This window comes from Mirounga leonina, unplaced genomic scaffold (genome assembly GCF_011800145.1).
Source record: "Mirounga leonina isolate KUSES-001 unplaced genomic scaffold, KU_Mleo_1.0 Mir_151, whole genome shotgun sequence".
Classification (NCBI taxonomy): Eukaryota; Metazoa; Chordata; class Mammalia; order Carnivora; family Phocidae; genus Mirounga; species Mirounga leonina.
Window position 1 is genome coordinate 61,343,537 of NW_023270377.1, and position 21,499 is coordinate 61,365,035.

At 41.8% G+C, this 21,499-nt stretch overlaps 1 protein-coding gene across 1 annotated transcript in view; it reads left to right on the top strand.

The window, feature by feature from the left end:
* Positions 1-264: 264 nt before the first annotated feature.
* Positions 265-21,499, top strand: part of LRP2 (LDL receptor related protein 2) — a 199,627-nt gene continuing 178,392 nt past the window's right edge. Inside the window, exons 1-2 of the mRNA XM_035008361.1 lie at positions 265-343; positions 2,481-2,546. Of these exons, the coding sequence (XP_034864252.1) occupies positions 265-343; positions 2,481-2,546 (145 nt within the window). The remainder of the gene's footprint in view (positions 344-2,480; positions 2,547-21,499) is intronic.

The window sequence follows — 21,499 nt, forward strand, 5'->3', positions numbered from 1 at the left end:
GGGCCTGCCCCGCTGGATTCCCGCATGCTAGTTCCGGGGCGGTCGGGTCTCCAGGGCTTTATGCACCGTCTGGAGGGTGGGGACTGGCGCGGGTAGAAAACGGGATGCCTCGGGCTCTCGGGCCGGCTTTCCGTCTCTAGGAGCCTGCCGAGGTGCAGGCCGACCGGAGCGCTCGCGAGCAGAGGCGCGGCGGGTGCTGTGTGCTACGCGCGCCCACCTCCCGGGGAAGGAACGGCGAGGCCGGGGCCTCGGACGGGCGCGGGGATGGAGCGCGGGGCGGCGGCCGTGGCGTGCACGGTGCTGCTGGCTTTTGCCGCCTGCCTGGCGCCGGCCAGTGGCCAAGGTAAGCGCCCGCTGGCCGGAATTCCGCGCAGAGCTCCGGACTTACCCGGCAGTGGCAGGGGTCGAGTCCGTGAGCGCACTGAGGGGACCACGGTCGGGGTGGGGGGCAGGGCAGGGCGGCGGCACTGGGGCGGCTCCCGCCGGGGCGCTCAGGTTGCTCAGCGAGGGGCGAGCGGGAGCACCCCTCCTTCGCCCGCCCGGCAACTGAGCAGCAGCAAACTTGAGAAAGTAGCTCCGCCGGTTTCGGTGACAGCGCACCCCACGGGGACCCCGCCTTTGTTCCCACGGGACTTTCCCCCGAGCCTCTCGAAAGCACTCTGCGGTTGGAACCCGGAGACAGAGCTTCTCCCAGCCAGTGCGCAGTCTGCTCCCCACACTGATTCGTTCTCCGGGGGGCTGAGAGATTCGCCGCGCTTCTCCGTGCGCAGTGTTCCACCTGCAGCGCTTAGCGGGGGAGATCCCTTCGCGGGCTAGAGTACCCCCCCTTCTCCTCCTCAGCGAAACTTGGTCCCGCGTTGACCCTCAAGAGACCGCATCTCGATACAGATCATTTACGAGCCGAGATAAGGCCGGGAAGCGGGATTGGACGAGAGAGCGGCAGATATACCGGGGCATTTTCTTTGAAGGGTTTTCCTTTTCAACAGGGAGGTGGGGGCTTTTGTGTTGATGAATGAGGCCCCGTCTGCGCGGCCAGAGTTTTGAGGGCTCGAATGGAGAAAGTTCCTGCGATGAAGCACTTAAAAATTCTCTCAAGTTGCTAGAGTTTACATTTTTACAGAAACAGAAAGAAAGGAAGAAGTGGAGGGGATAAAAACAGTAAGGGGGAAGAGGAGAGAGAAGACAAGTAGGAATGAGAAGGGAGAGAGGGAACTTGAAGACAGAGAGTAGCGCGCGGAGTGGGGTGGGGTGGGGGGTGGGGTGGGGTGGGGAGACTGACCAGGGATGAATGGGAAGGGCGAGGAGGAGGCAGGGGAACCGGCGAGCTCTCTCCAGGCTTTGCGTTGCTAGGTAGCAGCCCAGAGCTGCGTGTGACCGACCACCAGACAGACAGAACGGACGCTGCTGCCTCCACAGGGACTAATCTGTCTGTGGGGATGGGAGAGTTCTCCCCCCACCCTTTTCCCCTCCTGCTCCTTCCTTCCCGTCGGACAACTTAATTGCCCTACAATGAAAATGAAACCCCTATTGTTGTAGGATTAGCCAAAGCAATACATTGATTTCCCTGGATCACATATTGGGGTTGACGGGTGGGGACTGTAGAAACCCCCATTTATGGCGGAGAGACGGAAAAGCTTGTGGATGGGCCGTAGCATGTATTCAAATGGTTAATCTGCTTTCTTTCCTCAATTCTTAGCGTAAGCTCCTTAGAGGGAATCAACTAAGTAATTATACAGCAACTCCTAGCAGTACCCATTTCAGACTTCCTGAGAAGAAGTTTGGAAACGCCAACAAACCCCACTGGTCTTGTAAAAATCTTTGGAGAGGGAGGGGAGGCAGGGGGAGACCGCTAATAATTCTTGCTTTGAACACTTTTTCTCAGTTGGTAACACAGAAAGAGGATTTATTATTATTGTGAAGGGTTTGCCACAGCGCTTAGGGTGATACACATCTTATGTCCTAAATGCAGCCATAGGATTTAATATATGTTCCTGGCAGTGCCTGGCAAAAGGAAATCTAGTCCGGATTCATCTGGGATACATCTGGATTGTCCCCATACAATCAAAACAGATATTCTCTCCCCTGGATTGATGGTTTAGTCACCAAATAAACTGTACTTTTGGTAGTTTACATCCATCCATCTTCTATAAGGATATATAGTAATATTATGTACGGTAAGAGTTGCATATCATACACTTATATATGTGGCAGACCCTGTTCTTAGTGCTTTATACTTACTGATATTTAGTCTTTATAATACCCCTTTGATGTAAGTATTCTTGCTGTCCCTACTGATGGGAAATGGAGGCACTGGGCAATGAAGTAATTTGCCCCAGATCATACTGCTGGAAAATGGCAGTTGTGAGGCCAGTCCAAGAGATTACGAGTCCGGAGGCTATAATTTAACTGCTATAGTATATGACTTTCTCCTCTATTTCCCTGTCTCTTTTCTTTTGTACTAAAAATGTCATGCTCCCTAGGTTACTACCCCTGTGTGAGGTTACTAAAGAAGCTGAGTGGCATTTTACAAGTCTTTGCCACAGAAGGTAAAAATCTACCTGCTGTGCCATAACTCTGGATATTTTTTCAGAGATTCCTTTCAGGTTTCTGTCAAGTGACCCCAGGTATCGTTACTCCCAGTGTCATGCTCCCTAGGTTGCTACCCATGTGTGAAGTTACTAAAGAAGCTGAGTGGCATTTTACAAGTCTTTCCCACAGAAGGTAAAATCTCCCTGCTGTGCCATAACTCTGGATATTTTTTTAGAGATTCCTTTCAGGTTTCTATCACCTGACCCCAGGTATCCTTACTTCCAGTCTTCCTACTTGCCCTCTGAATATCCTCAGCCTGGAAGGTTAAGGAGATTTCTAGATTTCTGTTGTATTGACCTTTCAGGTAAAGTGTGATGACATTGTAAATGTCCTTGTTTTAGCACACATTTTAGGTAAGATCTTCTTGCAGGTTTGCATCATTAGACATTGGAAAAGAACTCTGAGTATTTTATGGTTAGTCTTTAAAAAAATTATAGCATATCTATAGCTAAAATTATTTGTATTTTCTTCATATTTTGTATTATGCTTTTAAGAAAAATTGGGAGAGCCTGAACTCTGGAGTCAAGCTGTCTGGGTTTCAGCAATGGCTTTACCACTTTCTGTCTGTGTGACCTCAGGGAAGTCATGAAACTTTCATGGCTCAGATTGCTTATCTGCCAAATTGATATGATAACAGGAGGAATCTGTTCCATGGCATTTTATTAACATAAAGAGATAAAAGTGCTTAACGTATCCTATAGACAATGATCATAACTAGCAGGTATTACTATGTTGACCAATACTAAAGGTAACATTTTTTTGGCTTACTATTCATATTTCTAATTTCTAAGTGCACATAAGGAAGTCTTAGGCATTTTCCCCTAACATTTCTTTGAAGAATTCCCAGATCTCAGGATATGACTGGAAGTTTTTTTTGAGAAAGTGGTATTGATATTAAACAGTTAATATTCTTTCCTCCAGTAGAAGCTTGGTAATGCCTTTTATAGTTAGTATCAGCTTTATGACAATTAGATCTTCAGGTAAAGTCATATATTTAAAAGGATTCTGGGGCTGGTAACAAGCAAGCAACATTTTGGTTCTATCGCATCTCTGATACCGCTGCTGCTTTTATTTCCTAACAGTTGGCTTCTTTTTCTCCACTTGAAATTCTTCCTAGCCAGTTTTTATAGGGCTTTTGCTCAAACTCCCTTATTCAATCTTGTGCCTGTCCTGTTGTAATAGAAACTTAGACTTTTACAGATGGAGGAAATCTTAGCTATCAGCTGGTCTACTTGCATTATTTTATAGATAAGCAACTAAACCCTGGAGGCAAGGAGAGGGGACTGAAAGGAGTGAAAGGGAGGTGGTGAAGCCCTTTGCCTGAGGGCATGTGGCCGAGGTCAGAGCTAAGATGGAAACTCGAAACTCTATGTTAGAGTAAACCCCAGCTCCTCTTTGTGTCTTTCTAATTGATCATTTTTAGATACATGTTACTTGGAATGTCCTCAGCCTGGTTGGTTGAGGAGGCCTCTAGATTGCTTTTCTGTTGATCCTGACCTGTCATATGAGAACAAGTATGATGAAAAGATCACCTTGGTCAATCCTCTTAAAAAAAAATTGGATGGGTCACATGTCTCAGGTCTAAGAGGAATATCAAGTCTAAGAGGATAGATTAATTACAGCCATGCTTTCAGCTTGGTCCAGAACTTTCGTCAGTGCCCCAGCTTTCAAAGACTGTACCTCCGGATCTATTTTTCAAAATCTTGGGCCATCAAATCACATTCCTAAGGTCTCCGGGTTTCATAGTACAGACTGCTACATGAATAGGTTTTTAGTCTTAATTCAAGGTAATTGTTAGGTCATTGTTAATCATTGTCCATGTTCTCTAAGCAGGCACTCTAAGAAACACTGACAGGTTTTATTTTATTAAATGAAAATATTTAATTAAAAAACTTAGAAACTAGAACACTGGCCAGGATTTCACCAATGTTAGAAAGATTTGACATGTTTCAGCCTGAGTTTTGGGCTGTTTCTTTAACATGATCAGATTGGTTGTTGTTTTGAAAATCAGAGGCATTTCTTTGATGCTCCATGTGTTCTGTTGGGGTCCATGCAGATGTTTCCTAAGCAATTTTTTCACAATCTCAGCATGGTGAAATGAAGGGGGAAGAGTGTGAGATTTTAGAATTAGAGGATCTGGGTTTACTGCCATTTACTATGTGGGAAATTCAGGACAATGTACTCAACTCTTCAGGTCAGTTTTCTTATCTATAAAATCTACCTTATAGGGTAGTTATGCCAGTTAAATGAGATGAGTGTGAACTGTTTTATGGATTGTGAGGTCTTACATACATATTTCTATCCATCTTTATTAACCTCTTCAAGAATTTAACTTCTTTTTCAAACTTGAGAGGATACTATAGTATCTTTTTTTTTCTAAACACTAGTGGTTCTTTGATGCGTCTGTGCCTGCTGGTATAACATATTCGTGGCTACAACTTTACATATTAGTCTAGACACTTATGTTTGTAAATGACAGAAATCTAAACTAAACTGCCTGGAGCCAAAAAGGAAGTTTATTGAAATACATAATTGAAAAGATACTGCTATTAGGTTGGACCATATGGGATTGCTGTTTCTCTAGATAGCCAAATATTGGCAGTTTCTTTTGGCTCAACCTAATATAAAATGGGGGCTCAGACTATGTCAGGCTGATCTGGTTTCTCTATCTCCTGACTCTGAGATGACTCTGTTCTCAGATGTGTTCTTTAATGTTCTAAGATGGCTGTCAGTGGCTCCTGGAGCTACATCCTTTCATGTCATGTCCATTGGGAAAGAGCAAGAGTTTTTGTCTTAATTTTTCCTAGCAAAAGTCTCAGTTGCATCTTGGGCTCTGCTTAGGTCACAGACTTCATTGGAGAACCAATCACTGTATCCATGGCATGAAGTGTGTCCATGGCTTAGGCTTGGGTCATAGGCTTGGTCCCTGAAGTCATGGACTAAGGTTGGACTGCAGAGGGAAATTGGGGAGGGCTACCAGTGAACAGAGGCTGGTTGCAAAAACAACATGGGTCTAGGACACCTTATCAGGTAAAACCAACTGATGTTATTTTTATTTTATACATGATGACAGACTTACAGGGCTATAGAAATTTCTCAAGAGCATGCAGTCCTGGGATAACTCAATGAATTGAAGGGGGGAAAAGTATTGAAAATATTAAGGCAAAAGAGATGATGCTCTGTGTTCATGTGATCATGTTGCAACTTTAAGTTTAGGAGAACAGGAGAAAGAAGGACTTCTCTCGAAGGTTTACTTGTAGCCTAAAGGATTCTTATTTAGATCAGACTTGTGATGGACAAGTAAGTTCTGGAAAATGAGCTAAAAGAACAGAGTACAGGAGCTCTTGAGTACATTGTATGATTTCATTTTTTAGCAAATCCTAGGCCCTTTTTCCTTTCCCAACTAACTCTGCTCTCTTGTTTATATTCTTTTTTTTTTCTTTTTCTTTTTTAAAAGATTTTATTTATTTATCTGAGAGAATGGGAGACAGAGAGCATGAGAGGGGAAGGGTCAGAGGGAGAAGCAGACCCCCTGCTGAGCAGGGAGCCCGATGTGGGACTTGATCCCGGGACTCCAGAATCATGACCTGAGCTGAAGGCAGTTGCTTAACCAACTGAGCCACCCAGGCGCCCTCTTGTTTATATTCTTAAGACTTTGTCCCTTTTCCAGGCAGGAGGCCTTGGCTATGAGAATGGGGTGGAAAGAAAGAAGAGAGGAAGGTTTGGAGACATATTAAAATGCTTCTATGGAGACAGACTACATCTTGGTGCAAATCCAAGGGTCTTTAGCATTTAACCTGAGGACTGCTTCTGTAAGTGGTAGAGCAGGTTCTTTCACACCTCCCTGGATTAATTCAGAAATGCCAAATATATGCACACTCTGCCAATGGTTATTTTGCTGGCCTATAAGTCTTATTCTAATAGCATGTGCTGAGAAACTAGAAACATTGTCATTCCAAAAGTAAGATGGGTACTTCTGACTTAGGACAGTGCCAAAACACAATGCAAGGAAATAATAAGTCTCTCCAAGAAAAGTGACAGGTTAGACAATGTGAAGTTTCATGTTGAAAGCTCTATGCTTTTTTAGTCATTAGCCCTCAGGTCATGCCTGACCCCCAAGGTTATTGGGAACAGGGAGAAATGAATGAAAGGAGGAAATGTAATTACCATTCTGTGCATTGAAAAGTTAAGCCACTGTTACCATGGATACAATGGCTTGTTTATTGTCCAGATCTTGAGATCCAAGTTTGTAAGCAATACCAGAGGTCTCCTTTAAGTTTATGTACTCTCAGTCAATAACACATGAAGATTCTTTCTTAGTAACTTTGACAATAAGCCTTTACTCACTGATCTACTGATTGACATTAAGTAACAACATAACCTACTTTTGATGGTCCAACAGGTGTTAAGGAAACGTGCAAAAGGGGAAGGGGAAGAAGACAGTAGCTACAATTAGGTTATGCTAGACTTTCTTGAATTCACATATAAAAACATCATGTCCTGTTGTGTCAGAGATTTGCTTGTCACTTTGGGCCCAATTTTTGGTTTTTATCTCATTAACAAGGAGAGCTTTGCTGAGTAAAGGCTGAAAAATCAAAATCAATTATTTAATAGGAAAATCCTCAAATAAAGTTGAATTTAAGAATGGAAGTTTTTTTTTTAAATCTGAAATATGTCAATCTTACCCACATTATAATCTCATTAAAAGAGAGGAGAAAATGTCAGCATGTGCTTCCACACTGGTTTAATTTTGATGTGGGGAAGGGTGTGGAGGATACTTTTTGTTGTGAGAAACCAGAAACCGAAAACCTACCTCAAACCAGCTTAAACAATAAGGGGTATTTATTGGCTCATGTTAAATAGAAAATTCTGAGGCAGAGTGGGGTTCAGGTGAGGTGCAGTCAGAGCTTCAGTTCTCTTTCTTTGTGTTTTTCTAGACTCTACTCTCTTCTAGGTTTCAGCTTTGTTTTTAGTCTGGCTTCCCCTATTGTTACATTATAGCTGCCAGAGCAAATGGGGCTACATGTTTCCTTGATCATATCTAGGGGCAGTTCACCTGTGAGAAATTTGGTTATGTTCTCAAAAGCATTATTTCATTACAACTTAATTTCTAGAGACCCTAGATAGAAGTCAACCAGCTCACCCAACTTGGTATATCATCAGAATACCTAGGGAGCTTTAAAAAGTAGCTTCTTCGACCAGAACCCGTACTTACTCAATCAGGAGTAGGGGCATCTGTTTTTCAAGAGTTTCCAGTTGATTCTGAAGGGCCAGACAATTTGGGAACAACTGATCTAGGTAGCCTCTCATTTTTTTAGTTTTGTAACTAAAGGTATACTAACTGCCACTGTAAATTTCTTCCAGTGGTAGTTAAAGTACACTCTGTTAAATCTGTACTTTCTTTTGGATGGGGATGTTACAAGGTAGTAAAAAGGAAAACTAGTCTTTCACATCTAGTACTGCCCCCATTCCTGGCCATCTTCTTTCCTGGCCGACATGACAATCTCTCCCTAGAGCCACTGTTTGTGTCTTAATTGTGTTCTTTGCTCTTTCCCTGGACACCCTTGAAGTCCTTCCTCCCACTCTAAGAACCTTAGATTCTTTGACCTGAAGAACCTTAGATTCTTTGAACTGAAGAGCTATTGGAGGTCTTCTAATCCTTTCTTACCCAAATCAGACAGATTTCTCTATAACCACTGTAATCTCTCTCCTCCAATTTATCCCAGAGTATCCTGACAGAGACCACTGGCATCTAAAGCAGGCATCTATTCCATGGTTGGAAGTGAGTATCGGAAAAACTTGCAGCTCATTTCTTTTACATCCTAAGCCCAATTCTTTGTTGACCCCACTGGGACTTAGAGTCCGTGATCCTACCACCTTTACACTGTCCCTTAAATCCTGCATTTATTTATTTCCTCAGCTTATATTTTTATGACTCATCATTAACATCACTTCCTTGCCTATACTGCCAGCAGTCTGGCCCCTTTGTCTTGCTCTCCTGTGTTCTGCAAAAGCCCAGTCCTGGTTAATCTTATAGGCCACATCTGCATTGCTGTAGCTGAATGTGGCAGGAGAAAAACACAACTATGTTGACTGGTCTCACCATAAATCGAAACTGATCTCAACCTCAGACTTGCTTCCTGGCTAGGCCATTTGCTTTCCTACTTCCTTACGTCTCCTCTTTCTTCAAACTTCCAACACCACCTGCTCAGATGACATTGCTTCTTATAAATGTGAAAATAGAAGCCATCAGAAGAGAACTCCACAAGCTCCCATAACTCAGCCATCATCACCTGCATGCATTCTGTCTATATATTCTATCTTCCCTCCTGTTACTGTGGATGAAGTTTCCATGCTCTGAAGTTCAAGCAGTTCATTCATGTTTTAGATTGAATTCTGTCTTATCTCTCACTAATTGTCTCCTCTCTTTTCCCCACATTCCTTTCTATCACCCTATTTTCTCTGTTCCTCTTTACGGCAAAATTCCTTCCCAGATTTGTCCGTATCCACTGCAGTTTCTCTCCAATTTTTCTCAAATCCACACCATTCAAGTTTTTGCTCCCACTTTTGATAGTTACGTCTTTTGCCATGGTCAATAATGATCTCCATGCTGTTAAATCCAATAATCCATTCTCAGTTCTTGTTTTATTTAACTGATAACAGCATCGGACCCAGTGTATCCTGCCTTCCTCCATGAAACACATTATTTGGCTTTTAAGAAACCACATTCTCCCAGTTTCCATCTTCCCTTGCTGGCCTCTGCTTGCTATCTTTTTGGTATCTCATGCTTGTTCCTGTCCATCTCCCTGACTGCTTTTCATTTCTGTGTACACTACTTCTTTGGAGACTCATCCTGTCTCATGGCTTTACCATCTGTATGTTGACAACTTCTAAATTTATGAATCTAATCCAGACCAATACCCTAAACTCCAGACCCACAAATCCAACTGCTTATTTGACATATCCACCTGGCTGTCTAATAGTCATCTTAGACTACGTCCAAAACTGAACTCCAGATCTTCACTAATGCCCTAAACCTGCTTTCTACGTAGACTTTTCTTTTTTTTTTTTTTAAAGATTTTATTTATTTATTTATTGGAGAGCGAGCGAGAGAGAAACAGCATGAGAGGAGAGGGTCAGAGGGAGAAGCAGGCTCCCCGCCAAGCCAGGAACCCGATGTGGGACTCGATCCCAGGACCCTAGGATCATGACCTGAGCCGAAGGCAGTCGCTTAACCAACTGAGCCACCCAGGCGCCCTCTACATAGACTTTTCAATCTTAGTAAATGGCTGGTCCATCCTTGCTCAGATTCCAAAACTTGGACTCTGCTTTGACTCCTCTTTTTCTTTTATACCTCACATCCAATCCATCAGAAAATCCCATTGTTTTAATCTTCAAAATGTATCTGGAATCCAGTCACCTTTCCCCATGTTTTTTGCTACCACACTGATCCAAGTCATAGTCAACTCTTACTTAGATTATTGCAATAACTTCCTTACCGGTCATCCTGCTTCCCTCTGCTTCCCTTCTGTCCATCTTCTGTCTACTCAACACCTGTTTAGAACATCAGTCAGATCATGTTACTCCTCTGTTCAAAAGCCCCAGTGGCTTCTGTTACACACAAGTTTGGTTGTCCAGAAACAGACACTGATGTTCATTAAGATCATTACCTTTGAAGAGAAAGGAGGAAGCAGGAATGGCAGAGGAAGAAGTTAAACTGTGAGAAGGCCTCAGTCAAGCTAGTGGGGAATCTCTGGAGCAAGAGTTGGCTATGAGTGTTCTGAGTCTGGCTGAAATGGTCTTCTATGGTTACTAGATGTGGCCTGCCCCAGTAAGGGCATGACCTTGGGCAAGGTGCCCTTCTATAACTGAGGTGGACCCCAAAGGAGCTGAGTGAATGTAGAAAGTCCTTGAAGGGGACTTTTGATGACCTAGCTGTGGGTCTACTATCTCTTCCCATCTCAGAGTCAGAGTCCAAATCCTTATAGTGGCCCACAATTCCCTAACCATTTGGCCTTCACATCACTTCCCTGACCTCACATCCTTCTCCTCTCCCCCACTCACAGTGCTCTAGGCATGGTGATAATTTTTGCCTTCTCCCCCCTCCAACATAGTACCTTACAGCTTCTGTACTAGTTTTCTCTCTTTCTGAACATTCTTGCCTCAGATTGTGCATGACTTACTCCTTGCCTCCTACAGGTCTTTGCTCCTAGGTCACCTTCTCATTGTGGTCTTCTCCAATTCTTTCCTGATTAACTCTCTTCATTGTGCTTAGCATCATCTGACATAATGTATGTGACTTATTTATTTCCTTTTGTCTTTCCTTCTCTAATACCTCAATTTCATGAGGGCAGGGATTTTTTTTTTTAAATCTCTTTTGTTTATTGCTTTATTCCTAGTATCCAGAATCGGGCTAAATAAATAAATATAAGTTGAACAAATGGATAAATGTCATCATGGACTCTCAAGTTAAGAAGGGGCATTGTCAGCTCCCGGCCATGTCCCTGGTATTGCCAGCTCTTAATTCCCCCAGGCTCCTGGGGGCCCCATCGAAGACCCAGTAGAGAAAAAAATTGCTATCTCTATCAAAACAAGTGGCTTAGCAACGCTTTTTCTCTCCATTTGACTCTCCCCTTTCCTCCGTCTCGCTGACACCCAACTACTGATGATTCCCAATGCATTTGAGAGTAGCTGATTCTGCATCAGTCTCTCTAACTTTTCTAACTTTAACTGAGACACTTGGTTACCCTGTGAGAATCCCCTGTACAAACAGAATGGGTCATTCTGCTAGTTTTAGGACAGATTTGATACAGTAGCTTTTACACAAAGATAAGGCAAAGTTTTTAGACATTATGTTAGTGGACTGTCATTCTGTGTTTAAACAACACAAAAGAAAGCTGTCTGAGACCACAGCACAGTGAAAATAGCCTTGATCAGACAAAAGGGCCTCTTTGAAGAGGGGAGTGGTTTCCCAACTCAGGGAGGCGGCATGGACTATGGTGGAAAGAACATCACATGTCAAGCCAGGACATTCATGGGTCTTGTTCCTGATGAATGAAGGAAAAATGGGCTCAACCAAAGAAGGCCCAGACTGCTGAAAAATGCCCATGGCTGCTTGTCCTGTGGGCACATTTCTCATTCCAGATCCCATTCTTTTGAGGACTCCATATGCCACCATGACCAAATAAGTTAGAGGCAGAGGAATGGCTCAGTTACATGCATAAATGGGTAGTGATGTTGTAGAAATGAGCTAAAACAATTATGGATAAATATTTTGGAGTGCTTACATGTCTGACACTATCCTAAGGGTTTTATAGGTATTAATTTACCCACCTCTTCATTAACAATCTGAATTTATGGACAAAGGGCCAAGGCAAAGACAGGTATGATAATTTGCCTAAAGCCATCCAATTACGAAGTGGTGGAACCAAGATTCGAACCCAAAGCCCTTATTCTTACATATTGTGACTGTGGATAAGTAGGAGCAAGTGGAAGATAGTGCCTCTGTACACAAGCAAACAAACCCTCTTTTAATGTTTCATGTTATGCTAAGATGACCTCATTTCGGAAGCTGGTAACTTTGCAACCCAAAAGTGGACATTTCTGTGTTACTTGGCAGTCATTCATTCAATACGTGTTGATCAAGCCTTTTGCTTCAGGCATGATGTAACTAGTTATATCAGAGGATATAGAGGGGTGCCTGGGTGGCTCAGTCACTTAAGCATCTGATTTCGGCTCAGGTCATGATCTCAGGGTCTGTGCTAGGCATGGAGCCTGCTTAGGATTCTCTCTTTCTCTCTTCCTCTGTCCCCTGCTCACTTTCTTTCTTAAAAAAAAAAAAGGAATGGAGAGATTCCTGTGACATAGGCCTGTCCAAAAGAGCTTACTGTTCAGAAGAGTACATTTCTATTTTAACCTACTTTCCCTCTATACTCTGTAGGTACCCATTGATTCTTGCCTGCTGGCTTCCTCCTCTGCTACCATTCCTTATCTGGCAATATTCTCTTCTCTTTAATTACTTATCTTTTAACTCAAAAGATGACACCCAATTAGAGAGTTCTATTCTAACTTCCTTTTAGGGATGGCAGTGAAGTACAGATTTAAAGGTTGCTGTTTTTTAATATCAATGGAAAAAATTCTTACTAAGGTCTCTTATTCAACATCCTAAACAAAGTAATGAACAACCAAGTGAGAATGGAGTCTATATATATCTGAGGAGGCAGCTCTTGTAGAGATGTGGAAGGCATTTGCCTACTGGCTCTGGAGGTGCTGAAAGGTCTCTTGGCCCCCAAGCATCTCTCACCCTGGCCAAAGATGTCTGCTCTGTCACCATTACAACCAGTGCTTTGGAATAAGACATTGTTTCCCCCCTGAAACTAATGTGTATTCCTGTAGGGTAAAGGACTTAGTTGAGATAGCAATGCATAGTAAAAGTTTGCTAGAGCAAGGTTCAGTGAGAACGAGACCCAGAGCTTGTATGTTTTGATGGGGGAGAAAGAAAGGAAGAAGCTGCCAGAAGGTGAGAGAGAGTCTTGAAATTCAGGAGTCAACTTTATCTCTTAATTGGCCTAAATCAGCTTTTCTAGAAAAAATGTATTATTGCTTGTGCCTTTTCTTAGGATGACTTTATGGGGAATTTCTGCTGTGAAACTGTCAAATGGATTTCAAAGATAGAAATTCTCACCTTCTAGAATGGCTCTCCTTCCTCAAGTTAGCTCTAGTTGAAATAGGATTGTTAGGAAAAAAGAAGAGGTTGACCCTAAAAGCAACAAACCTGTAAGACTCTTATCAGTCATTCCTTAGGGATTCATCAGTGCCGGGTAAGATGGAGAGGAGGCTTTTGGGTTTAATGTACATGGTAGTTAAACTTTTTCTAGGCCATAATGATGAGTATTGATAGGAAATTCTGGTTTTGTTCTCAGTATGTAATTAATAAAAAGAATTTGCAAATGAGTGAGGTACATACACATATTTTCTCAAGTCAAATTGCTAAATGGTTAATTTTTATGTACCAAAACTCTGAATTTTTTTTGTCCAGTTCACTTCTGCCATAAAAATTTACCTCTTCCCTAATATTTGGTGCAGTGAGGTGTTGAAAGAATTTGCAAAGTAATCATTGGAAGCAGAGATTCTGGAGAAAAACAAAATGCATGGTTTAAAAATTGAACGTACTAACTGGAAGACAGTGAAAGTTAGATGATTCTCGCTGTAAATAATTAAACCCAGCAGTGCAGACAAGAGAAAATGTGGGACTTGAGCTAAGCAGGGTGCATCTTGTATTGAATGCTTTTACTTCCCTGTAAGGGAAATCAAAGAGCTCTTTAATAGTTGTTGCTGATTGTGAATATGTGCAACAAAATCCTACTGTAATCCAGATTTATTTTTCAAACACTTCACTATGATGGAAGGAATGAAAAAGTGAGGGAAGGGAAACGGTGTTTTGCTCTGTTTCCCTTTAGCAAGTCTAAGCGTGATTTGTCATGGTGACCTGGGACTTGGTTCCCTCCAGAGCCCTCTTGCACTAAGGGTGCATTGGCAGATCAAAGACAATTGCCCCCCCCCCCCCCCCCCCCGGGGGAAGCAGGGGGGCTACTAATTTAGAACTGGGTAGCCCCAAAAAAAATGGGATGTATTCTTTCTGATCTTCTCTGACAATGTTGGTTTTCTTAGACTCCTCCCGGCCCCCTTTTATATTGAGGTGTGTGGGGTGAGTGGTTGGCCTTAACTTTTCTATCTGTAAAAAAGGGAATAAGGTTTCACAATTTTCACAGAAGTGGGCTTGAATATTGGCATTATGAAGTGCTTTGTTTTATTTTATTTAAAAAATTAACATAGACTAAAATGGACTTTGTGTAGTATACAGTTCTATCAATTTTGATACATGAATATATTTGTGTAAGCACCACCACAATCAAGATGAGAACAGCTCAGTAATACCGTGCCCCCCCATTCCCTCACACTGTTTCTTTATGATCACACCCTCCAAATATGTTTTGAAGTTAATTTTTTGAAAACTCATTTTCTCATAAGAAAGTTTCAATTGGCTTTGATTTGTTCATTTTTATTCAAAAAGTGTTCTTAGCTCATTTTTTGAAGTAATTCAAAATGACACTGATGGTAAGGTTGCGAGGCTGCTTTTTCTTTATTATCCTTTCATAAAAGGAAAAAACTCTGGAAAGATGGCAGCTCTCTCAGTATAGCTATATTAAAAAAAAAAAACAAAAACAACAACCAAAAAACCCAAACTTGGCTTGTTGCTAGATTGGAATTTGCAAAGAAAACATGCTCAAGAAATCTCCCTTGAAGAGGGGGAAAGAAGTTTATTTTTTATTTAACGATTTACCCTTGACACCTGGGAAATGATTAGTTGATGTTTTCAAAGAAGATTAAGTCAGTGTGGTTAATTAACTGTGGTAATCAGGTGACTCAAATCAATTAACTCCTTGTTAACAATTTCCATCAATTTTGTAAATAAATTACTAAATCAGTAAATTGTACTCTTGAGATTAAAGGCTATTTCCTGATTTATTTTATTGATGACAAATTAGAGATTTTCTCCTTCTTATCTCATTTTCTCCCTGCCAACCTTACTTTTACAAATGAGAACTCTCAAGGTAGCTATATTTTGAGAGGAACATACCAGGGTAACTTTTAATATATGGCTTTAAAGAAAAGTCAGGCTGAACGACACCTTTGCTCCTTCATCTTAGCAGATTTTGAAATAATCATTTAGGGAAATTTAATAAGTAAATGTGTATATAATAACATTAAGGGAGAATGCGAGTAGCAAATGATCGAACTCACTTTAGGATAAGCTCTTACTTTTAAGTTCTTCAATGTTTTATTTTCATTCCTTTTTCTAAGTTAAAACTGAATGATAGGTATAACAAGATGAAACAATTTGGCTTTTAGCTAGAAGTAACCGTTAATGGATATCTTAGGTGCTCTATTTAAAGGGAATTTATATAAATATTGGGATTTATCGATTGTATAATCTGTAAAACTTGATTGCAGTTTTAAAATATAGCAATATACAACTAAATGTTGTTAGAATCTTTATAATTGAAAATTTTCTTCCCCGCTTTCATGATTTTGTTGTCTGGTCTCCAGTAAAACAAATGAGCTGGAACATTAAAAAATGATCCCCCCCGTGCCTTTAAATATGCCATTACATTTTCTGAAAGGCGTTGAATATTCTGGGGATTTGCACTGTAGGACAGATGATTTAGGGTTGCTTAGGATCGCTTCAAAAAGGAATATTTAGCATCTTGAATAAGTTCTGAGAAACTAGGACATATTTGCAAAAATTCTATGCTAAAATTACCCACATTTTATAAAGAGAAAATTCTTACAGTTTCCTTGAAGGTAAAGAAGGTAGCCTAAATTGTGGGAATGAACTGAAGCCAGTGATACAAACTTAAATCTCTGGCTGTTAAGTAAAACTTTGGGCTCTTCTTACCACTATAGAAGCTCTCTGACCATGCCCCCACTGCCCCTTCTCCGCCTACCCTAGGATCCTTAATCTCAAGGGCCTACCCTGGACATGGTTACCTGTGGCCAAATCCTTTCTGGTGCTGGGACACTGCCTGGTGTTGGAGTTCGGAGATTTAGCTTGGTCACTTTCCAGATGTGTAACCCTGGGCCACTTGATGGCTCTGAGCTTCAGTTTCCTTGGACTATACAATAGGTATTAATAATTTCTCTCCTGCAGGCTCCTGAGAGTATTTAAAGGACATTGTGAACATGTAAGGTCTTGGCACTTGGTGAGCATTCAGTAAACATTTGGCCCCAGAGGGAGCCTGGTGTGAAATCATTCATAGTTGACCAGCTCTTGGTTAGGTCAGTGCAGCGGAACAGCCACCATGCTGTGGTCTTTTGAAATAAAGGAACCACTTGTCAAATACTCTATCCATAGAACTTGCTTTTTTTTTTTTTTTTTTTTTTTTTTTTAAAGGAGGTGAAACTATCAGGCAAGGAAGCATTAGAAGATAGGCCTTATAACCTGCCTTTCTACCCCCAAAATATTTGGTTCTTCACTTCTCAGGTCTTCAAAGCACAGATTGAAAGTGTCATGTTACAGAAAATTTCAAACTTCTGAATGGATCCAATATTTCCATTTCATGTGTTCTGTATATGCTTCCTGCAAACCTGGTCCCATGCAGAGTTTACTGATAGGTCTTATAATTTTGAGGATAGAATGATGGAACCAGGAGGCTAAGTAGAGTCAGGTGTGTCCTCTGGGCAAAGAGAAGAATTTCAAGGGGGAAGAGTATATTTTAAGGTGAACACTTGTCTTTGTGAGGGGTTTTAGGCAGAATGTGTAAGAATCACAATTAATGATGTGTTTTTTCTTTTATAATAGTTTTCTTTTTATTGCATGAAACTAGAGCAAGGTCAGTGAGAAGTTCAAGGGAGTGAGAAAGCTATTAGTCTATCTAGGTTTGATTGATAATCGGTGAATATTGTCGTTAATATATTTATTCCACAGACATTTAACTGAGGTCCTATTGTGCCTATAAGTGGAGACACAGATGGAGAAAACATGTAAATAAACAACTGTGCTACATGGCAGCGACAGGTGCTATAATAGAGGTTTGGGAGCACAGGAAAGGAGTGATGAAGTCAAGTAGGCCTGAGGGGGCCAGGAGCCAAGGAAGATCACAAAGATTGCTCTTTGAACTGAGTCTTGAGGAGGCTGTGTCAGCAGGAGATGAAATTGGAAGAGTGGAGTCTTGTAAGACTGTGGAGGACTTCCTATGTCAAGAAGTTTGGTACCTTTGAAGAAATGTTAGGTGGGAAGTGCAATGATCTGACTTTTGTTCTGTAGAGATAATGCTCGCTGCAGTGAGGGAAAGCAGATCAACCAGCTAAGTTAGAGGACAGATGATGAGGGTGGGACTAAACTTGTGGACCAGGAGGTGATGAGAAGGGTAGAGAACCACCATGGAATATAGAGAAAGCTTTTATTTGTGGCTCTTTTTGATAATTCCTATTATTTGTTTTATAAGTTGAGATGCTTTATCTATGGGAATATTAGACATGTCTTTTTTTTAGATAGTTCTTTATTATTATGTTAATCACCATACATCACATCATTAGTTTTTGATGTAGTGTTCCATGATTCATTGTTTGTGTATAATACCCAGTGCTCCATGCAGAACGTGCCCTCTTTAATACCCATCACCAGGCTAACCCATCCTCCCACCCCCTCCCCTCTAGAACCCTCAGTTTGTTTTTCAGAGTCCATAGTCTCCCATGGTTCGTCTCCCCCTCCGATTTCCCCCCCTTCATTTTTCCCTTCCTACTATCTTCTTTTTTTTTTCTTGACATATATTGTATTATTTGTTTCAGAGGTGCAGATCTGTGATTCAACAGTCTTGCACAATTCACAGCGCTCACCATAGCACATACCTTCCCCAGTGTCTATCACCCAGCCACCCCATCCCTCCCACCCCCCACCACTCCAGCAACCCTCAGTTTGTTTCCTGAGATTAAGAATTCCTCCTATCTGTGAGGTCATATGATACATGTAGACATGTCTTTTCAATGTACATGCATATTATATACATTCATAACTACTTGATAGTATTTTCTTGAATCCCCGTGTCTTAAGCAGTTCTAGCTTATTGGCCATCTGGGCATGACACATGTGTAGGTCTTTGGTTTAGCTCATTGATTCCTGGTTGGTACAGCTCCCTTAGGGAGCATCTGGGAATGTGTAGGCTTGGTTGTCATAATGCCTGAGTGTCACTGCTAGCATTTAGAGGATAGAGGACAGGGATGCTAAACCAGCTGTTATATATGGGACAGTTCCATGCTACAAGGAGCTGTCTAGCTCCAAGTGCCAGTAGTGTCTCTATTGAGGGTCCATCTTGGTTGACAGGGAGTGAAGGAACGAATACTACTACTAATAAGGGCATTTACTGAAACTTACTATATCCCTGTGTTGTAGTCATCATAGGTCTAGGGTTAAATCCTCAGGTCAGTCCAGGGAGGTTCTATCCCCATTTTACAAATGAGCAAACTGAGGCTCTGGATCTCTAATACTCTATTATTTCCACATGCTTTACTCTCTTGATTCTGTAACTTTTATTGAATACATACTCAGTTTAATACAATAAATCAATCAATTATAAGAGGAAAAGGAGAAATAACATTTGTATTGTGTGCTTATAGTTTATTTTTTTTAAAGATTTTTTTTTATTTATTTGACACAGAGAGATACACAGCGAGAGAGAGAACACAAGCAGGGGGAGTGGGAGAGGGAGAAGCAGGCTTCCCGCAGAGCAGGGAGCCCGATGTGGGGCTCGATCCCAGGACTCTGGGATCATGACCTGAGCCGAAGACAGACACTTAATCGACTGAGCCACCCAGGCGCCACCATGTGTGCTTATAGTTTATTAAATCTCAGAATACATCTCTTGGAAACATTTCATCTAGTTTAGTAGAATACTGGCAAAGTATCACCTCCAAGTGTTTTTTAAAATGTGGAAAATGTTTGATCACATTTACGGATTAGGAGAAAACTCTTTATGAGAAACTCTTACTTGACGGCAAAACAGTTGGTGCTCTATAGATGTCTTGTGAATTGAATTGATTCCATGGAGGCACTAAATGGCTTTACAGGGTGCTATGATCTTGCAAATTTGTTTTTTACTTCACATAAAAGACCTCAAGCACTCAAGATCTTTTTAATTTGAAGGCATGTGTCAGTGATACAGAATGAAGAATGCGTCTCTTTCTTGGACATGCCTTACCCTTTCCGGCCTCTGTGGCTGTTCCAGCTTGTTTCATCTGCCAGGCATTCCCTCCCCTTGGACCCACGTATTGTAGCTTCTATGCCCCTTCCTCCACAGGGCCTTTCTCTATCTCCACTGAATGTTATCTGAACCTCTCTTAGAGCACTTATCATCATACCATGAATTATAATTATTTATGTATGTATTTTATCGCTTCTTCTAGAATAGGACCACTAATGCTGAGTTGTGCCTGCCTCCTCTGGTATCCTGTGTCTGGCACAAAGCCATATGGAAGCAGGAACTCGAGAAATCTTTGTTTTAGTGGAAAGTTAAAAGAACCACCATGAGCGTAATAAAGCAACTCCATCACCTAGGGGAGGTGATAGGACTGTTGTTGTAGAGAAGATTTTATTTGGCTTGAACAAGATAAACATTTGTTTCTGTCTTACCTAACTAGCCATAGAAGGCTGGTTTGGTACTCCTGTGGTACCCATCTTCCTGCGCACCATCCCTAAGGTCACCTCATTGTCCAAAACAGCTGCTGTGGCCACAACCCTCCTAGCTCCATGCTAGGTAGTGGAGATGGAGGAGCAGAAGGAAGGGTGTGTTTTCGGTCTTTAAAAGAGACTTCCTAGAAGTCCTGGACATTACTACTGCTTGCATTTTTACCTCATTGATTAAGACTCAGTCCCATGACCACACTTCGCTGAGGTCTGGGAAATGTAGCCTTTCAGCTAAAGGCCTGTTCACCTGAATAAAATTGATACTCTGTTCCTGAAGAGGAAGGGGGAATGAATCCTGGGATAGGCTACTTTGGTCCTAGCCGTAGATGGTCAGGGGACACTGGCATTTGTTCAGCTTTGCAGATCACATTTTGGGAGGGACAGACAATTTGAACTGAATTTGGAGGAGAGAAACAAGGATGATGAGAGAACCGGAAGCTACGGTATAGGAGGAATGATGGAAAAACTGGGGCTGTTTCTTTTGGAGAGGAGAAGAATCAAGGGAACAATGGCTAGCTCTCTCCAAATATTTGAAGGACCATCATGTGGACGAAGGATAAGCCTATTTTATTTTATTTTTTTTAAAGATTTTATTTATTTATTTGACATAGAGAGACACAGAGAGAGAGAGGGAACACAGAGAGAGAGGGAGCACAAGCAGGGGGAGTGGGAGAGGGAGAAGCAGGCTTCCCGCTGAGCAGGGAGCCCGATGCGGGGCTCGATCCCAGGACCCTGGGACCATGACCTGAGCCAAAGGCAGACGCTTAACAACTGAGCCACCCATGCGCCCCAGGATAAGCCTATTTTAAATGATTCTAGGGGATAGGAAGGTAACTGTAGGCATATAGCATGCACCAACAGAATGTTGGAATTCAACTTTAAGGTCTTTTTTAACCTTCAACCTTACATAGTAGAGATCTATTACTGTGCATATTCATCCGTGAGTCTCTGATTTTGAGGTTAGAAATACTCTTGTTCTCTGGTTTCTTTACATCAGAATCCCCCTTTCTTAATGGTTGTAGTGGTGATCAGCCAGAAGCTCAGGATTTTTCCTCTTGTCAGACGTGGCCTCTGTTTACTTCATGCTTGGCTTTTTTCAAAATGTCATTGAGTCAGAAACGATTTCCACACATAGGGTGAAGTGAGAATTCTTAGACTGTAGACACTTAGATTTAAAGGATCAGAAAACACTTGCCTAAAAATAGTAACAATGATGAACATTTGTTGAACACTTAGTAAGGCTAGGCCAGGCTCATACTCCTTTTTCTATCTTCATATTAACCTTAGAAGTAAGAGCTCTTATTATCCCATTTTTAGATGAGGAAACTGAGGCATAGATAACATGCCTGCCATAGTGTTGGTAGAGAGATGGAGCTGGGCTTTGTACCCAGGCCGTATGACTCCCGGGGCTTGCCTCTGGAAAGTTCCTTGGCTTCTGAACAGTCTTCCCTTCCTCCCTCCTTTTTTAGGGTACTTTATCAAGCACACTTCTATCTGGTTATTCCGACTTTGTCTCTTAACCTTCTAAGGAATAGCTGTTGGCTTTTAGACACACTGGGCTGAATGGAAGAAGGGAAATAGATACTCTTAGATTGGATTCCTTCATTAGCCAGCTTTGTAACACTGGGCCTCCTTGTGGGTATGTACGTGTATGTACAAGGGCACATG